The sequence below is a fragment of the Cygnus olor genome, chromosome 5, assembly GCF_009769625.2.
Source record: "Cygnus olor isolate bCygOlo1 chromosome 5, bCygOlo1.pri.v2, whole genome shotgun sequence".
Taxonomy (NCBI): Eukaryota; Metazoa; Chordata; class Aves; order Anseriformes; family Anatidae; genus Cygnus; species Cygnus olor.
This window is the reverse complement of record NC_049173.1, coordinates 3,386,638-3,402,374: the sequence shown is the minus strand read 5'-3', so window position 1 is coordinate 3,402,374 and position 15,737 is coordinate 3,386,638. Positions and strand designations below refer to the sequence as shown.

Below are 15,737 nucleotides of genomic sequence, written 5' to 3'. Positions count from 1 at the left end.
ATGGCTTTAAGAACAGGTTACCCACCGCATTTTTATTTGTTTGAATGATTACTCAAACAGCTGCAGCAGAAAGTTCCCAGGGAGCACAAAGCCAAGCCCACAGAAGGCCAAATTCCAGCCCTGTAAGATGCATAGCAAAGCCATGCTCAGAGCTCCAGGAGCATTAGATATGGCACTCCACATGTGTAAAGCAGCACAGGTTCCAAGTATATCAGAAAGTTCCTAGCTGTATGAAGTAACTGAAAGGGGAACTTGGAGAGGAAATCCAGCTCAGATTCTCCACTTCCACTTAGAATCTTTTGTCAGCAAACTGGTATTTAGCATTAGACTTACCCTAGCATAAGGGAAGACAGCAAACATTTTAAAAGACTTCTTCAGTTCTTGCACTCCGAGCAATAACTAAATGCTAGCTCAGCTAAATCCTCTTTCCTGACTTCAGGAGTGAAGGAGTAAACACCAATTTTCTCTCCTTTGTCCCAAGGGAAAAAAAAAAAAAAAAAAAACTCATTTTGGTATGTAAGGTACAAGATTCGAATACAAAGCACTACACCAGAGAAAAGTTACTCTTCAAAAATTGAAGACACATGATTTAACTCTCTCCAAGAGAGTTACAGAGAAGGTACACTGGGGTAAGCCAATTTAAACAAGTTTTATTCAACTGTTCGATGAAAGGAAATTTACCGATATAAAAAAAGAAAACCACCAAGAAATGAACTGACTTTCTTGAAGACTGCTAACTCATCCAGGCACATTTATAAAGTCACACCATAATTGCTATGAGAACACATCTCCACGCATTTTACTTAACCTGGGCTGTAATGAATATTGTATTTCAGAATTGTACAGAAAACGTTTCTGTAGCCAACCTGCAACTAGTGTTACCAAACTACTAGCTACATGTTATACAAACACCTTATGATAACAATCAAGAGGTACATTATTTCTCTTCTTAGACATTAACCCAGTATGTCCCCTGCAGTCAATCATGAATTATATGGTTAACTTAAACAGGTTTGTAGTCGAGCTTGGACTCCAGCTTCTTAGAATCGGCCACTTTTCTAACAGCTTTCATGAAGTCTTCCTGAACTACAAAGTCATGATCGGCGCGGATCGCAAACATACCTGCGAAGAATAATTTAACAGCAAGGGTAAGTTGGTGCTCCTTTCAGTACGGAAAGACAGTACATGAAGTCTCACTCAAATTTAAGTGGAAAGGATCCAAGCTACATTATCTGCACAGACTGTTACACGCAGCTTTTGTAAAGCTGGGAAGAGGATTAAACTACAGCAAAGTCACTGAAGTGATCACTAAAATGTACAGCCCACTTTAAACAACTAACTGTGTAACTCAGCTTTCCAGTGTAGGCAAACCTTAAGTGTACGATAAATTTATGGAGTGGAAAAAACAAATACTATAAACTCTCCCAACACCCAGGTACTGAAAGACCTGGATGCTCTGCAAAAAGGAGAAAAATGGGTACTACCAGTGTTTCTGGAATGAATCTCATTGGTATGAGATAATGACATATATCATGATACTTGGCCGGTAAAAGTGGTTAAAACCACTCCGACACGCTAAGACCTTTTTCCCCCCTCCATTGTGTTGAACTTGAACTACAGAGAACGTTTATGCCATGCATGTCACAGGATGGTGCCTACACCCACAGAACTCTGTGTGGATCCAGCTCGTGTATGGCAGGGGATATTAGTGAGTATATTGCCGTATCACTGCACCGCTACTGCTCCTGACTGCCAGCAGGTCTGCACATATTAGCTGAACCATCTGTATGCCTAGCTGGTTTATCGACAGACTTTGTAAGATACTTGTCTGAAACCTTAGAGGAAAGATGTAAAAAATCAAGTTCCTCGTGACTGTATAGGTCATAAGGAAACTTGGAAGGAAAGATATTTTGTTCAAGTTATTCCATCAAGCTTCAGGGCGTATCGCCACGCTGCTGCTTACGCTTCACAGTCTAGACACGTGACATGCTGTGAAGTAAGCAACTGCTTTGGCATGTTGCTACTGATGAGATGTTAGCATTGCCATTAAGTGCTGTCCATCCCTTAAGAAAGGGGTACAAGAAGTGAGCAGTGTGCAAGGACCATATTCCAGCAGAATATTTCTGACCACCTGGTTTTAATCCATTGACAGAAGCACGTGAGAAACAGCTCAAACATCCAGCATTAATCAAGCAAGCCCACCAAAATTAAGAATTAAGAGAATACCTGCTTCGGTACAGACATTTCTCAAGTCTGCTCCATTAAAGCCATCAGAAAGCTTCACAATTGCTTCATAATCTATTCACAAAACACAAGTGCCTGTTAGAAATAAACTCACATTTCCCCTTACGGATACCACCGAAATACATGCCCAGCTAACAAAGGAACACTTTACTTTGATTTCAGTGCAAATAGATAGCTGACTACCAGACTGATAAATTAAATCAGCTGAAATAATCAGCTGTATTCTCCCTTTCATTAAGGAGGAAAGGTACCTCAGCCAAAAGCTCATGTTATGTAGCTAAATCCCAAAGTTACTAATTTGAGGTTAAAAGCATTGACATAAAATGCAAGAAAACGTACATCAAGGAAACGTTATCATCATTTAAATGATGTAAAAAGCAAAACGAAACAGAAAACTTCAATGAAAGTGATCATCTCAGTCCCTTTCTTATTATAACTGCATCTCCAAAAGGCATTAAATGCCTTGACATAGTAAGCCTGGTTATAGTTTCTGTAATGAGTTTCTAAAGCAGACTGTTGAGCCTTCAGTGCTGCACATTAAAAAAAGCCATTTTGCAAGGCTTCACATTAAAAAGTCAAGAATTTTCTGCAGAACTTTCTGGAACAGTTTACCTGATGGATGAAATTCAAAACATTTGAACTGAAAGCTTTTATCTTAGAATCCAAACAGACTAGAAATTCTTTATTTGTTAATTCCACGTAGCACACTGTCCTATAAACAAGGAAACCGGAAAGTGGTGGGGAGGAGTGAAAGGGGACTAAAGCCATATCAAAAGCCGCAAAGTTTGGTAAGTTTAGTCTTCAGTAGACACCAGTACTAGAGCAGGAGAGCCTCATGCTGGAACCTGGAGCAGGTCATTATCTCAGGATTTTAATGCAGTTCACAGCCCATTTTGCTCATTTGGGACTTCCTTCCAGGATATCAGAGCTGAGCATCACAGCCTTCCCACGTCACATTCAGAAGTTTAGCCAGTAGCCCATCTTACGTCTCACTTTGTTAATGATATAAAGGAACGCTCCTACCCTGCTTCCATTCCGGTGCCCAAAGATGCAGAGAAAGAATGAAGTACCTTACCTCAGGTTCATGATTTGCCTTGGAGCATCTTCTGTATCTTCAGCTACAGTCTGATGCACATTTAAACCAACACTGCTGCTAAGAAAGGCAATCCTCATCCCTCTCACCCTCCCCCAGCTCAATCCTGCTCCTGAGCCACCCTCTCTATTGAGCTGCAGCTGTTTATGCAGCCAGATGGTGAACGAGATCAGTTCCACTCTCCAGATCATGCTGCCTGGCTGCATGAATAGCTCATGTCAGCAAAAAGGCGGGGGCGGAGTGGGGGGCAGCACAGGGCTGGGAACAGGCAGGCAGGGTCTGCAGAGCCGTACCGAAATAAAAGGCAGCCAACGTTGTTTTAAAGTCAAATCACAATTACAGCTTTCTCGAGGAAGGCTCTGAAGCTTTCACCGTGAGAATAAGACGTTGGTTAGCTTAGAGTAGCACAGTGTATAAACGAACCTTCCCCATTTTATCTGACAGATACCTCTCCCCTCGGGAGAAGGCTCTCTACAACAATAACCAGCAAAGACAAGCTTGGTTTCAGATAAGGTTTTCGTTATGCCATCTCCACACTCCAAGGTTAGGTTTCTCTATGACTTAAAAATTCTTTCTTGTTCTCAGACTCCTGCAGGAGGACTTTTTTTTGGCTAAGGGAAATGCTGTTTGCTTGCATTAAGCTATTCCCCCATAAAAAGGAAACTAACTGATGAGAATCATGCCCATTTGCTGGTTTACAGCTGCGCTCCAAGGCACATTTTCAACACATGCAGTTATCTTTTGCAAAGGGAGGCTTAGCAACAACTCAATCAGGATTTGGTTGTTGTTTTTTAAAAAGTAGAATTCTGAGAGGGGGAAGTTTTGTTGCCATTGTAAAGATGGGAATCCCAAGTGTGTCAGAGTCGGTGTAACAACCCTCTTCACACTTAAAAAAACAAAGCAGAATACCCAGGCAGTTTTCTACTTACCTATTTCACCATGTTTAGTGATAGGACCCGCGTGAATCTTCAAAATATCTAATCTGGCTTGTTCATTTGGTAGGTCAATATCTGGAAAGAATTATAGCTGTAATGAAAGCAGCACAGCTCACACAGGTAACATCCTCCTTCCAGTCACTGTGCTGAAGTAACTCACGGATCTTTCTATCCAGCCTTCCAGGCCGCAGAAGCGCAGGATCCAGCGTGTCTGGTCTATTAGTAGCCATGATCATTTTAACTCTGTGCAGAGTATCAAATCCATCCATCTGATTCAACAGCTAGTAGAAAAGAGAAGTTTGGTTTTAGGGCACGCTAGGGGGTTTTGGCTTATTTACTGCACTTTAATTTCTGCATACGTACTTCCACCAAGTTAATAAATGTGGTACGGATAAATTAGTAAAAACGCTACAAGCTTCTAAAAGAAGGCCACAGCTCCCTGCGTATTCTATAAGCAATAAAGGAAAGCTTAAAAGAGCCACTGAAAATGCTTCATTCAGAGAAAAAGATATCGAACAAAGCGGAGCTCAAATGTGAAAGACTTGGCTAAAACAATAAGGCAATGAAAACAGTGCAAGTACTAAAGGACCCAGTGGCTGGCTGAGACATTCTGAGTGCAATACTCTAAGTCCAGGACATTCAAATTAGACTTGGAGAACAGCCTCTAGAATACTAACACACATATGAAGACATTTCATTGTGACGATCCAAAGTACTTGTTCTTCGATCACAATGATTTAATTCTTTATGTGAGGCAGACACATTCTTTTGAACTGGACAAACTGTTTGCAAACACAGGCCAATGAAGTCTCTCACTAGCTTCAGAATTCTTAATTGTCACCAGGGTTTTAAAAATTCTCTTCACACAGCCAGGTTTACCACAACACTTGGTACAGAAAGAAAGAAACAACGCTCCTAGTTTCAGGAATCAAACCGTACAAGTTCAAAGATTTCATAAAGGAAGTGTCTTTGGGAATAAGAGACAAGCTCTCCTTTTCCTCTTTAAGAGGAAGCCCTCGAAACAATAAAAAAAAGAACGCAGTACGCAGAATCGTATTGAAGCAAGAAGAAAAATACCCCAAACTATTTTAGCAGTTTTAAAGATTCTTTCAGTTAGTCTCCAAGTTGGATTCACAGCTGAGTTATGAGGGTGTGCAACTGCCTTTTGCAAAAGCAGCATCTAGATCAATTTAGCTTAAGGTATTAACTCAGGAAAAGTTCTACCAAGCCAGCTCCCAGTGTAACAATTCGCACCTGTGTTATAACTCCATCTTAAATAGGACCGTACGGTGTGCGGTCAGTTCAGGCACTCACCTCCATCAGAGTCCTCTGAATTTCTCTGTCAGCTGAGGTGCCTTCAGAAAAACGGCGGCCACCTGCAGCACACCAAACCCGTCAGTTACAATACTTTACTTCTGCCTCCACATAATGCTATGTCTGAAGACAATCAGGTACCCCTTTTAATGGGGGGAGAGGGAAAGGAGGGAAGAGTTGCTTAAACACATTTTAAAATGCAGTTTCATATAGCTGACAAAATCTAAGCCACATATGAACCGTTATGGTTCTAAGCTAGCTGGCATAGCTCCGGAAGTTGAACCACTTTGCCCTGTTATGTTTTTTCTTAAAAAATAGCATGTAAGTATGTTTTTTCAGAAGACAGACAGTAACTCTAGAACTGATTTGCGCTAAAAAGAGCCTCTAGCCATCCTCCAGACCATTAGCCTTACCAATAGCGTCTATCTCATCCATGAAGATGATACACGGCTGATGATCTCTGGCGTAGTTGAACATCTCTCTGATCAGTCGAGCACTTTCACCAATGTACTTATCCACTATTGAACTTGACACCACCTTTTGAAAGGCGTAAGAAACATGAGTGAAGGGATTGGAGAGCAAACAGATAAAGCACGTGTGCACACGTGTGTGCAGAAGTAAGGTTACGCTACCTTTAGAAAGTTGCAGTCAAGCTGGCTAGCAACAGCTCTGGCCAAAAGTGTTTTCCCTGTACCTGTACAGACAAGAGACCAAAGACGTTTAGCTATTATCCCAACGTTACGTTAGCAACTTTAAAACAAATAAAAAAGGCTATTGCAACCAAGCACGACCACTAAGCTTTCATTTCCCTTTGATTCTATGAGCACTTCAGTTCTTATCTGTCTGAAAGGTCTGTCAGGGGCTCGGTGTGGGACGGGGGGAGCTGCACTGCCACCCTTACATTCCTTTTATACTCCGAAATCCACTGAAAGGATAAAGCACCTCGGTGCTCTGGCTGCCCTCTGAATTTTCTCCTGATGTGCTCCTGCCCCCAGAGGCAGCACGCAGAGGACACTGCACCGGTAATCACCCGAGCGGTTAACAAGTCTGAACGTCACCCTTACGCCCCACCTCAGCGAGTGGGAACCACAGGAGGTAAGAGATATCAACAGTGAATCACTCACCAGGGGGGCCGTAGAGCAGGCAGCCTTTTGGAGGTATAATTCCCACACGCTGGAACAGTTCTGGGTTTGTAAGCGGCAATTCTATTACCTGTGAAGAGACAGAAAAACGGTGACTTTGTTTCAGTTTTAAAAATAGACGAGTGATCTCAGGAAGTTAATGGAACGCTTGCCAGCCTGTTTTCTAGATAGCTGTATTCTTCGCTATCTGTGCGGCATATTTTTGGATGAGAAACGGATGAGTAAGAAAGCACCTGATTGCTCTAATTGATCAATCCGCAGTCCTGCCCTTGTTGTTCAGACCTCACTTCTGCTATGCCTTGTTTCTCTCGATGCTCATTCAAACCATGTTTTACCACTATCATAATACAACTACCCAAAGCAATTCTAGCAGTTTCTGTGCAGAACTAGTTTGGTTTGTTGGCTGTCTAACCTAACTATGCCCTCTCACTTGACTTTATAGCGCTCCCTTAGCTTAAAGGGTCTCGCATCCTTCAAACCCTCTTTTTAGAAGACTTTCTTCGTTTTAATTTCAATCCCAGCTCCTGTAACAGCAGAGATGAGTTATAACCAGCTCGAGAATTGGGATGTGGTGTTTAGAATAATCCTTCTCTGCTACTGTAAGGTGTGTGCACAGCACACAAACAGTCTCTGTTATAGTCAGATGGCTCACAGCAGCATGAGCGAGTCTTCAAACACCCACATTCCTGGGCAGGCTTGCTCAGCCTGCAGCACTGATGCCCAAACTAACAGGATTACTTCAGTGTGAGCGCACCAGCATCCTGGATCACATTGCCGTTTGCCATAAACACAATTGCAAAGCTGAAAAACATCTAAAAAAAAACACTTCACAAGTTATCTTCTAGCATAGAAAAAAGTTAATGAAACACACAAAGCACTCGTCTGATAGGATCCTCTAACAGCCTCTCTCATGGTAGTTTAGGATAAACATCAATAAAACATTTAAACACTAAAAGAACTTCACTCAGAACACATCCCGCTATTTGGAAACTGTTTTGAGATAGCAAATACCTCTCGCAGCTCTCTGATTTGTTCTGACAACCCTCCAATCTCAGAATACGAAACATCTCCTGGGTCTTCATGAGACATATTATACACCAGTGGATCCACTTCCCTTGGCAAGTATCTGGAATAAAAAAAAATTAAGAGCATGCATATTTAATTGTGCAGACATGTATACAGTTAGTGCAATAAATCCTAGAGCAAGTATGAAAATTATTTATTCTCCTTTCACCTTAAAAAGGAAACAAACATCTGCTAAAAATAAACATAGCAAAATTTTAAAAGCCTTACTGAAAAAAAAGCTCAAACAAAACCTGAAACAAAAGCTCAAAAAGCTGCTGAAATGTCTGAGTTGTAAATGATTTTTTTTTTTTAAATGAGCAGCCAACTGCTTTTAAAGCCAGTTGACAGATACTTGACTTTCCACAAAAAAAAACCGTCCTCACTTAGGCACCATTTTACAGAGCGTATTTACAAAACATTACGTAACTGATTATTCAAACTTCTGTGTAACCTATTCCGATCAGTGTTCTTCCCCCTTTACATGGTAAGCGGAACAGCAGCTGGAGAGCAGAAACCTACCTCATAATAGTCAGAGTGGTCATATCCAGAGCAACTCTCGTCCCCGGCTTCAGCTTACTTTTGTCAAGCTAGTGACAACGAAGATATTTCTGTTAGAACCACGTTCCGAAACATTTGGTTTTAGCCAAGACGTTTACTGTAGCTCGTAGGCTCTGCTCAATCGCACGCAAGAAGAAACAAGGCTGCTAGAGCTACATGCCAAGCAGCGACTCTAGTAAACACCGCTTGTCCCTCGCCACCATTTTTGGGGATGCTTAAACTGGGAAAAAGCCGGCCTGCTATTCCATGGGAACGCCAAAGCGAGCCAGGAGCTGGTATACACCAACGAACCTGGAGGTTTCCAGGATGACAGAAAAGCTAAAACAGGCCAGAGGAAGTATTTTTTTAACGCTGAAAGAGATCTTGAACAACAGCTCATTAACTCACTTCTGCTACTTTTGAAAATAGTTTTCTAGACCATAATTCACATATATACTGTGCTTTCTATCCACTGTTAGTGTGACAGGAGCGGTGAGAGATCTAACCCTCCCCTCTGCTTAGCATGGGATGGAACCAGCTGTTTCAGAACCAGCAGCGATCCTTTAAGGACCCAAGGAGCAGCCTGCCCATTTGAGTCTGAACTTGCCGCCGGTCTAGGCAACGGTTCTCTCATTCCTGGCCTGTCAGAAAGGGTGCACAGATGTTCCTGACCTATTTTCTTCCAGCCTTTCATCGTTTGTTAATTTCACATATCCAGTTATCTCTCATCTTCAAAGTCAGCTGTTCCAGTTGTTATTTTTTCTTTTTGCTGTCATTTACCTCAGATGCCCTGCTCATCTGCCTCAGAAGTTTTTGTCCGCCTACTCCACTTTTTTTTTTTTTTTTTTTAAACAAAGAAGGTTTGATACTTACAGTCCTATTCCAGGACTCCGTACTACCTGCTGGCAATTTCTGCTGGGTTTCAAACTAATAATTTTTATTTCTCACCTTGCTGTTAAGAAACCTGCTCTAGGACAGCAGTCGCACATCTCATACAATAGAGACTCGAACAGCAACAATCATTAAAAAAAAAATACCTTGTCACTGATTTGTTTCCAAAGGTCCTCAATCTACATTTGATGAATATAAAACCTGTTTTTTCTGAGCTTTACTAACATGGCATCTGAGCAACACAGATTTCTACAACTGTTTGCAAGCAGTGCCTGAAGCTTTCCATCTCCCCCACTGGGAGATTTATAAGGTCCCTCGCCAGCAAGGGTTATTTAGTCTCTAGTAGTGTTTCGGATCAAGCTGTCACTCCTCCATTACTCGAGTCACTGATAAGACCCACTTTCCAGCTGCCTAACCTTAAGAAATATGTAGAAGCTTGTATTTCTATCAGATTCAACACTGCTCAATAGATTTAAGCTATTCTGTCTCGAGAAGACAAAAAGAAACCAATTGACCTTGAATTCCTTGGAAAGTGCACTTGGATAGGGAAGTAATTTTGTTTTAATTGAAGCTCTGTGGCTCCCCTCTCCCAGCAGCTCAGCCCAGCCGCAAGGGCCTGGATCAAACACTAGCTCTTGGAGGCTGCAAAACACCGTGCAAAGTTATTTGCCTTGATATTTTGGCATTTTGAAAACAATCATGGATATGTTTGGTTTTTTACGCTTCTTCCTGTCAAAGCTAGGATCTTTTAAGATCAAAGAGCGCTTTTTGTTCCAGAATAAACTCCAGAGTACATGCTGCAAGGCCAGACCCATCCAAGAACAATTTATTCCTTAGCATTTAGCTCTGTTCCAACAAAGAACCTCAAGACTAACTCGTCGAGCCTATCATGTGCTTCAGAGTGAAATTAAGTATATCTGTGTCCCAGAAAAGTATTTTCTTTATTCCTGTGAAAGAAAATAGTGAGTTTGTGCCATAACGTATTGAAAGGGTTGAAGCTTACAAGTATGCATTTAAAGAGCACTTCAAAACTAGCAATTACTGCAGATGTTTTATGCAAGCAGAACCATACCACGTCCATATGCTTGAGAAAAATCATAGATAAATGGATTTATACTACATCAACTAACACACCTACTGACATCCCCTTTTCCCAAATAGTTTGTTTCTAGGAGGAGAAAACATCCATCGTTACTGAAAAAAATACAATACAATCTACTGACAGAGTCAACACCAGGGGAAAATACTTCCTGCAGGAGTTTTGTTCACTGTTTGCTGCTAAGTCTTGTTAACTGTGGGCCTTCACCTGGAATTCCTGACAGGTAGACCCCCCCCTTCCGAACGACAACAACCTTTTTAAGTTCTTCCACGTATAACAATCTCCCCAGTCTGCCACTTCCTGGTTGCCTCAACCTCTCCCTCAGCTACCAAAACTCCATTACAGATGGATCACCAAAACAGAGTCGGTTAACTCGTACATTAGAGTTCTGGTATGCTGTACTTCAAATTAACTTCCAGGTGCCAAGCTTAAATTAATTCAGAGAAGCAGGGTATTGCAAAGAATTTGCAAACACATTTTCTTTCTTTCAGCAGAAAGAGTTAAGAGTTGAGAATTCCGTAACGAAGATCAGTTTCTCTTCAGAAAGACAAGCCAACCGTAGCACCAATACTACGTCGGTGTACCTTTTACTGAAAAAAACCTCTATTCTTCACTATTTATTTTATATGCTAGAACATGCTATGGTACAATCATGAGATTTTAAAATTGCAACTGCAGTTACCTTCCCCTTCAGTAAATAAGTCAGTTTGAGATGAACTGAGAGGTCACAGCTGTTACAAGAACCTACGCTTATCTGCGCAGTAAAACAGCGAAATAGAACGCTGCTGCTTCCTCAGGATACACGATCCTCTCCCGCTGTCCTTCTTCTCTGTTCAGAAGATACCTTACAGCCTCAGATTTCATTCATATACAGGAGCAAAGAAGAACATGCCAGTCAGGGATGAGTCTAGCAAAAGCCAATCAGAGATTCCCTTCTGCCCACAACGACTCTGCAGTTGCCGAATGCTTTCGCCAAGAACTGTGGTTCCTAAGCAATAGATAGCTTTGGTAAGGAACTGCTGATCTACAGGGTTTTAGTTTCCGTAAGTGGGTCGCATTCGATGCTCAATTAACCAACCAGCAGTTCTTAAGCCACGCCTGCAATGTATCACTTATACTTTAGTGCAGAAATAGAAAGTAAAGAGTACCTCTAAACTGGTTCTTGCTGACTGTACCAGAAGATGGGTTATTTTGTAAGCACGGTTCTGTATTAAGTTGGGTACCTTTTATAAAGTTTCACGTAGCTAAAAAAGGGGTTGTCCTGCAAACTAGAAGCACTGAGGCTTTTTTTTTTTAAGAAAAAAGTCATTAAATACAAATAAAAAACCTTGATAGCGTGTTCAGAACAGAGGTCTTGCCTGCAATCGTTCTTTATGGAAGCGGACTGCAAAAGCATTAGAAAAAGATAGCTGAATATAGTTATGCAACATTAGATCTAAACCTTAGCATAACAGCAACGGTCCTGGGCAGTGTTTACAGCGTGGCAAGGGAGTCCTTACACAGTTTGACGGTATGATGATTAATTTTCAGAGTTCAAGCCCAGGCAGAAGGACGGAGCTTCACAACAATGAAAAGGATAAACACGTGCAAGGTTCCAGGAATGTTTTGGACTGCTTTGTGTCTACAAGGAAATTATGCTACTACAAGCTAGGAAGGGAGAAAACAAACAGATCCCTTTATAAAAGGTAGCCATATACAGCTCAAAGAAAACACTTAATCCCATTAAGAACAGGATTTATCCAAAGCAATGCTAATATTCAAGACCAAAACAACCTCTTTAAGAATAACCACATAAATCAGCTACCTGACGGCGACAGCCAACCACGTATCTTGGGCCATTTGTAGCCTTCACAATGACTAGAGAGAGAAGATGAAAGAAAAAGTCAGGTTTACTTGAGGCACTGCTCTGAACTATGCTTCTGAACTATCTGACGTATTAGATTTTTCTGTCAATGCTCACGTCACTGATACGCTTGTTTTTCATTCTACCAAATCTTTAGACAAATTTTTAACTGCATAAGATTATTTTCAGGAGTTCAAAGACCGAAACAGTCCAGCGTACTTACATTTCTCTTCTGTTAGCTGTTTAAGCACCTCACCAACAATCTGCAAAAAAATAAATAAATGCTATATCAGCCTACAGATAAGTTAGTCTTGTCAAACAGTATTTATCATGTGTTTCAGAACGTGGAAGATGGCTGTTGACTTGTAAATTCTTTCTCCTGCTTCAAGTCAATAGTTTTACTTCTTTAAGACATCTCTGTTAACCAGGATAAACACAGAAATCTTCTCCAACCCACGTGCTTGGGATGTCTGTATGTAGTAAGGCTTCTCTTTGCGTTAGCTGTACTATTCCCACCTGCTTTTTCTTCTTACCAGAAGGGGACTTGACAACTGCTACTTCTAGACCAGTTCTCCATCAACCACCCCCACAGGCTGCTATGACCCCATTCCCCCCACATACCTGCCCGACGCTCTGCAATGCCTTGAGATCGTTTTCCGACTTCTCATATTGCTTGGTGAGCTCCTTCAGCTGCTCCCTCACTAGAAAAGGAAAGAAACGCCAGATTTGGGCAACTTGGAATCTAACAGGAACTCGGCACCAGGCCCTTTCCCCTCCCACAGCAGAAGGGCAGCAGGCGGGAGCTCTGTGCGCCCAGCAAGTCATCCCGCCGCGAGCCCAGGGGCCCCTGCTCAACACAGCAGAGCACGGCAGTATTAAAAAAACAGAGCGAAGGTTTTTTGGGGTTCGAAAACCCCACGCGGCGTTTAAAACGTGGATTTTGAAGGCAGCTGGGCGCTGAGGAGGACCGGGGAGGCGATGTCCCCCCGTGCCGTGCCCTGCTGAGGCGGCAGCTCAGCGCTGCGCTGGGTTCCGGGCCCCTCACCACAAGCGGCACCCGGAGAGGCCCCGGGAGGCGCCCGGGGCAGGGCTGTGAGGCGGCCGCGGGGCCTGGGCCCTCAGCGCGGCGCCGGAGCAGGCCCGTGACGAAGCGCAGAGGCGGTGGCGGCACCGCCGGGGCCGGGAGGCTCCTCACGGGTCCCCTCCCCCAGGTACCGGGGGACCTCCGGCGGCCGCCACTCACGCTCCTTGAGGCGCCCGTCGATCTCCTTGTGCTCCAGCAGCTTCTTGCGGTAGTCCTGCAGCGCCTTGTCCCGCGGGTCCGCCATGATGAGCAGCCGCCGCTCATAGGGAATGCCGGGAAGGGCCATGGCCGCGGGGGGCGGGGCCTCGGCCACGCCCCCCTTCGCCCCTTGGCCCCGCCCCCCTTCGCCGCTTGGCCCCGCCCCCCGCCGCTCCCAGCGCCCTCTGGCGGCGCGGAGGGGTGCGAGGGAGCGCGGCGGGCCGCTCACGCATGCGCAGAGCGGTGGGAGGGGGGAGAAAGGGAGGGGTAACGCCGCGTGCGCGCCCTCACTGAGGCGGTGGCGGGCGGGGCTGTGGGCATATATACGTGGATGTACGTGTGTATGTGTGCATATACATATATATATGTGTATATATGCGTATATACGTGTATATATGTGTGTATGGGTATACATACGTATATATGTGTGTGTATATGTGTATATATGTGTATATAAGTGTATATATGCCTGCGTATGTATATATGCGTATATATGTGTATATATGTATGTGTATACATGTGCATATATGTGTATATGTATGCATATGTGTATACAGGTGTGTATATGTTTGTATATAAGCACATACATGTGTATGTGTATACCAGTATATACATGTATAAGTGTGTATATGCATATATAGGTGTATACAGGTGTGTATATGTGTAGAGATGCATGTGTACCTGTATATTTATGTGTATAGGTGCATATATACATGTGTATGTGTATATATACGTATATGTGTATATACGTGTATATATGTACATGTGTGTATATATGTGTGTATATGTGTATATATGTGTTTATGGGGGGATCCTGGGTGGCTCCTACAGCCACAACACCTGTCTGAGCTCAGGGGTTGTTTGTAGGGGCAAGGAAGGGGACACTGCCTGTGAGGGCTCTGTCCTGATGCAGCACCACGCCTCGGCCTCCTCAGGAGCCCCGTGGCAGCTCCCACCTGCCTCACCTGGCCACAATCGCCCATCGAAGGCAGTTTTACCCTGTCTCTGGGACCCTTGGGGTCTTTGAAGGTGTTGAGGAAAAGATCAGAGAAGGGGCTCAGGTTGTTGGAGGGGACTTTAAAGACCACCCAGTTCCAACCCCCTGCCACAGGCAGGGATGCCACCCACTAGACCAGGTTGCCCAGGGCCCCATCCAACTTGGTCTGGAACACCTCCAGGGATGGGGCATCCGCAGCTTGTCTGGGCAGCCTGTGCCAGTGCTTCACCGCCCTCTGAGTGAAGAACTTCCTCCTAACCTCTAATCTAAATCTCCCCTCTTTTAGTTTAAAACCATTCTCCTTTATCCTGTCATTATCTGATTGAGCAAAAAGCCCCTCTCCATCTTTTTTTATAAGCCCCCTTTAAGTATTGAAAAGCTACAATGAGGTCACCCTTTCTTCTCCAGGCTGAACATCCCGAGCTCTCTCAACCTTTCTTCGTAGGAGAAGGGCTTCAGCCCCTTGATCATTTTCATGGCCTCCTCTGGACCCTCTCCAACAGCCCCACATCCTTCTTGTGCTGGGGGCCCCAGACCTGGACGCAGTACTCCAGGTGGGGCCTCACAAGGTGCTAGATTATTTCATCAAGATACTAGATTATTAACAGTTTAATTGTAAATCCAGTTAATGAGCGTGGACGTAATGCTGACTGGCGTAAGTTTATAGATTAAGGAGCAGCCAAGGCCTGTGGAAACAGGAGAACCCGGATGTGTTTTTTTCCGCAGCTGAAACTGGGACAAGAACTTCTGTGAGGAAACCAGGCAAGAAAGGAAGCTGCTGTAGCTGTCCCTTGGCCTCTGCCTTGCACGCCCTCACTTCCCCATGAAGGTGGAGAGGGTTGGGAAAAGGAGTCACCATTATGGGCACCTGGGGCACGGCCCTGCTCCATGCCTCACAGAGAGCCCCGGGGCAGGACATCAAGGCCCTGGAGCATGTCCAGAGAAGGGCTACGGAGCTGGTGAAGGGCCTGGAGCACAAGTCCTGTGAGGAGCCTCTGAGGGAACTGGGGGTGTTTGGTTTGGGGAACAGGAGGCTCAGGGGAAACCTTACTGCTTTCTGCAGCTGCCTGAAAGGAAGCTGTGGGGAGCTGGGGGTCGGACTCTTCTCGCAGATAACTAGTGATAGGACTAGAGGGAATGGCCTCAAGCTGTGCCAGGGGAGGTTCAGGTTGGCAATGAGGAGACATTTCTTCTCAGAAAGAGCAGTCAGGCGTTGGGACGGGTTGCCCAGGGAGGTGGTGGAGTCACCGTCCCTGGGGGTGTTCAAGGAAAGGTTGGACGTGGTGCTTGGGGAC

At 44.1% G+C, this 15,737-nt stretch overlaps 1 protein-coding gene across 1 annotated transcript; it reads right to left on the bottom strand.

The window, feature by feature from the left end:
* Positions 1 to 630: 630 nt before the first annotated feature.
* Positions 631 to 13,569, bottom strand: PSMC6 (proteasome 26S subunit, ATPase 6). Its single transcript, XM_040558266.1, has 14 exons — positions 13,407 to 13,569; positions 12,785 to 12,864; positions 12,387 to 12,426; positions 12,125 to 12,177; positions 8,313 to 8,380; positions 7,740 to 7,854; positions 6,711 to 6,798; positions 6,219 to 6,280; positions 6,000 to 6,123; positions 5,587 to 5,648; positions 4,433 to 4,553; positions 4,267 to 4,347; positions 2,227 to 2,298; positions 631 to 1,122 (listed from the first exon to the last, which is right to left on the bottom strand). The coding sequence occupies exons 1-14, from the start codon at positions 13,531 to 13,533 to the stop codon at positions 1,004 to 1,006; spliced, it is 1,212 nt and encodes a 403-aa protein (XP_040414200.1). The 5' UTR covers positions 13,534 to 13,569; the 3' UTR covers positions 631 to 1,003.
* Between the last annotated feature and the right edge of the window lie 2,168 nt (positions 13,570 to 15,737).